The 3,994-nt window shown below is 39.6% G+C and overlaps 1 protein-coding gene across 2 annotated transcripts; it reads right to left on the reverse strand.

The window, feature by feature from the left end:
* Positions 1 to 412: 412 nt before the first annotated feature.
* Positions 413 to 3,773, reverse strand: LOC149264031 (disease resistance protein Roq1-like). Of its 2 annotated transcripts, none has more exons than XM_089388807.1 (4): positions 3,187 to 3,773; positions 2,024 to 3,101; positions 1,634 to 1,906; positions 413 to 1,533 (listed from the first exon to the last, which is right to left on the reverse strand). In XM_089388807.1, the coding sequence occupies exons 1-4, from the start codon at positions 3,726 to 3,728 to the stop codon at positions 562 to 564; spliced, it is 2,865 nt and encodes a 954-aa protein (XP_089244933.1). In that variant the 5' UTR covers positions 3,729 to 3,773; the 3' UTR covers positions 413 to 561. The 2 variants fall into 2 exon arrangements, with proteins under 2 accessions (XP_089244933.1, XP_089244931.1); XM_089388805.1 differs by having other exon boundaries at positions 1,634 to 1,915.
* Between the last annotated feature and the right edge of the window lie 221 nt (positions 3,774 to 3,994).

Consider the following 3,994-nt stretch of genomic DNA (forward strand, 5'->3'; position numbering starts at 1 on the left):
ACTTAGATTTACAAAAATTCCTACTGAATTTTACTAAAAATTTCACAAAATTTCCCAAAAACAGTCTTATTATACTACGGCATTCGAATAAAAGAGTTCAGAAGGGGGTTAATGGGGTCAAATTGTGCGGTCCAGTAGTAAGGAGCGTAACGAAATACGTTAACTGTTCAAGATATTTGTTAAGTGAAAATCTAGCTCTTCCACTTATGAACAATATAAAGTGATGAAGCACAACTAACAAACTACTCATTAACTTAATGTAATTATATATTAAAAACAAAAGTACATTATCCTTTACTATCCAATTAAGTACTTAATTAAGTTATGATTGAGTGAGTCCATTTGTTTGTTAGATATCTCATCAAAGAGAAAAAAAGGTGCATAACAATGAGGATTGTAATAAATAGTTGCATTGCCAATTTCTTCTGAAGTCTTATAAATCTTACAAAACATACATTTGTCCAACAGTGTGCAATTTACACACCTAAAGAAACGGAAACAAAGACTGAATAAACCTTCCATCTTATTTCCAAAACTATGATTGTTCCTCTGCTGAGTGTTTCATATGATAAGCATGCTTTCCATCAATTGCTGGCGAAGCCTCTCCAGCGCTCCGTCGGCCCACTGCAATTTCGGACATTGAGAGGCATCCAGTTTCTCCAAGCCTCTCAAATGTTCAACGCCAGGCAGCTCTTCTATCTCAAGGCACCCACTAACATTTAGTATTTGAAGCTTCGTTAGGGACGCCAACCCCGGTATACTCTTTAGCTTCACACACCCAGATGCCCATAACTTCTCCAAAGATACTAATGTCTCAATAATCGGCAGCTCCTCCAGTGATTTGCACCCACTGATGTTCAACATTTGAAGTTTTTGAAGATTACAAAGGCTCTCATCTATTTTGCTCAATTTAGAACAACCAGACAAGTCCAAATCTATGAGTGCATTTGGCAATGCTCCAATCTGCTCCAGGTAATTACAAGACTGGATTGTGAGATATTTCAAATTGCTAAGTTTTCCAATTAAACTTGGCAACGATCTTAGATTTGTACGAGACAAATCTAGAAATTCCAAACACCGTTGATTTGCTACTTGGGGAGGCAAATCTTCAATTTTGGAACAATTGGAAAGTCGTAGGTATTCAAGCGCACTTATTTTTCCAAGAGTTTCTGTGGACAGAGTTAAATTACAACAACCATGTAAATTGAGGTTTTTGAGATTGATTAAATTCCCGAAAGATTTGGGAAGCCTCTCCAAACTCTGACAGAAATCCAGAACGATGGATTCCAGGTTTGTTAAATTCCCCAGTGAATCTGGCAGTGATTTCATTTTCCAGCAACCCCTTAACATCAAGATATTCAACGACCGCAGATAGCAGACCTCTTCTGGCAATGTTAAGATTGGCACTGGCAACAACTTACCCCCTTCTGAATAAACCACGCGAATATGTTCAATATGCTTCAGCCGCCCTATTGACTTGGGAATGTTACAGAGGGGAGCATTGATCTCTAACTGCCGCAATTGCAAAGGTGCCTGCAAAATTTTCAGATTTCAGAGTTAATGGTAAGTTAGGAGATTGCAGAACAAAAAAAGTCTACACTCTGTACTATTTTCTGTACGAATTTCTATTTACCTGCGAATCGCATTGCCATAATGTTTTCAATTCCTTCCCACCCACATATAAAACCCTTAAATTCTCCATTGGAAACGAGGTAGGCAGGGAAGAGTAGGGACAGTAGAACCAGCTGAGCCACACAAGAGTGCGGGAGTGGCGCTGCACCGTTCTCAAAATGCGTTCCAACAGATCTGGAGTGTATTTCAGATGCAAAATACCACGATACCATAATATTTTGGAGCACCCAAACTCACTGGGAGACAACCTAATTCCCCGCACTTCTGATATCAACTGTTGATCCTTGCAGCAAAAATAAGAAATAATTAAAAATAAAGAGACAATGCACATATTAGTAAATTTATTGAATAATATTTAAACGCCTAATATTGATTCGTATTGAGCACTTACAGATGATTCAATGTACTCGTCTACCCACGGCCTTAAACAGAAAGGAAATTGAGTTGAACCCTCCACCACAATTTCTCTTCCTAAATCTCTGATGTGATCGTGAATGCGTATATCATTTTTACTGTCAACTTCCAGTAGGCACTTCTCCTGTAGATTTTGTAACCCGAACGAACCTTGCCAGCCGGAGGCGTTCATTATTCTTATGGTCCAGTCACTACCATGTCCTCTGAAAAAGCAGACAATATCTAAGAACATATTTTGTTCCTCCATGTTGAGTGCCTCGTAACAAATTTTGAGCCTCTGTTTGATGTGGCCTGGACTTAGATTTTGAAGTCTATGCAACTGGTTTTCCCAGTAAATCTCATTATTTCCATACAGAAGTGCTCCAAACACTTTCAAAAATAAAGGCAATTCATTACAGACTCTTAAAAACCGATCTACTAGATATTCAAAATTTCGGAGTGGTTGGGGACTTCTGAAGGCATGTAGGCAGAAAAGCTCTCGGCTGTGTTGTGGATTCAACCCAGTTAACCTATAAATAGATGACTCCTTTACTCCTGACCTTTCAAGGACATATTTGTTTCTGGATGTAATTAAAATTAAGCTACCAGGGTGTAGTGTAGCTTTATCTGGCAAAATTGCAGTCACCTGATTGACATGATCTACATCATCTAAAACTAGTAAGACTTGTGTGGATAATAGATGCTTCCTGAGCATCTTTATACCTTGATGACTGTTGTTTATATATAGTTCCAATTGAAACAAGCCGTTAAGAACTTGGCTTTGCAGAGAGTTTTGTAATGGGCTTCCACCTGCTTTTTCTCTTACATCCGACAAAAAGTAGGATCGACTGTAATTTAATCTCTTCTTGTTGAAGAACTCCGTGGCCAGCGTGGTCTTTCCCACTCCACCCAACCCCGCGATGCCCACTATTCCGTTGTGCTGCTTCCGTAATACTGTAGCTTCAAAATCTCGAACTTTCTCATCCAAACCAATGGGAGATTTGGCCGCATACAGTGGTTTTTTCAGCAGTTTCAACACAAGTTCGAGGATCTTGTCTATCAGCTTCCCCTCCTCACTAAATAAAGAGAGGAAGAGTTAGGATTACACAATAGAATAAAATAAATAGGCATAATCGTAAATAGAGAAGAGAGAGTTCTCACCCGTTAAACTCGGCGTCCAGGTCTAACCCACATATATCTGCAACACTTGAAAGAGCATCCCTCCAATTTTGAATAGTGGTGGAATTGTATCGAGGCTTCTCTTCATGAGTTTGAGAGTCATAGGTTCTCTTCATTTCTAGGTCGCGTAAGGCTTGAGTGTATTTATACTTTGCATCTTGTGTCCACCTAAGGTCACTCGGACTAACATGGTAAAACACGGGAATAATGGGCTTTCCCGTCTCCAACATCAGTACGAGCTCCTTCAAACACCAACTTGATTCTGCGTATCTCTCAGAGAAAATGGCGACGTGCACGGAGGCGTTTCGAATAGCATGTTGTATTTGAGAGCTTAAGGTTTGTCCCACTTCCAATACCTCCCGGTCCAGAAAGGCTGTGAATCCACGCGAAACAAGGCAACGGTAGAGATGACTCGCGAAGGTTTTTTTCACATCGATACCTCGATGGTTAATAAAAACGTCATAAGAGCTTTGGCTAATAGATGTGCCTGGCGCAGGTGGCCCGGAGAAGGATGAAGCTGCCATTGGATTTACAGATGAAGAATACAAGCTGCACTTAGGCAGGCAGATAATTCAACTGCAAACTAACTCCTTACCTCTATATATCATCTTCTCTACTAGTAAAGAATTTGTTTGGCTGTCATTTCTAAACACAATGGAAGGAAGAGAGAAGTGACCTTGATGAATCCATCAAATTACAGGGAAAAGAGTAAAATATGGATTATCCACATCAGATGTTTATGTGGGCTGATTTGAAATTATGATATTTTACTTTGTAGATGACTCGTTTC

Source organism: Pinus tabuliformis, chromosome 6 (assembly GCF_031772625.1).
Source record: "Pinus tabuliformis cultivar Carrire ecotype Pingquan chromosome 6, CPIR1, whole genome shotgun sequence".
Classification (NCBI taxonomy): Eukaryota; Viridiplantae; Streptophyta; class Pinopsida; order Pinales; family Pinaceae; genus Pinus; species Pinus tabuliformis.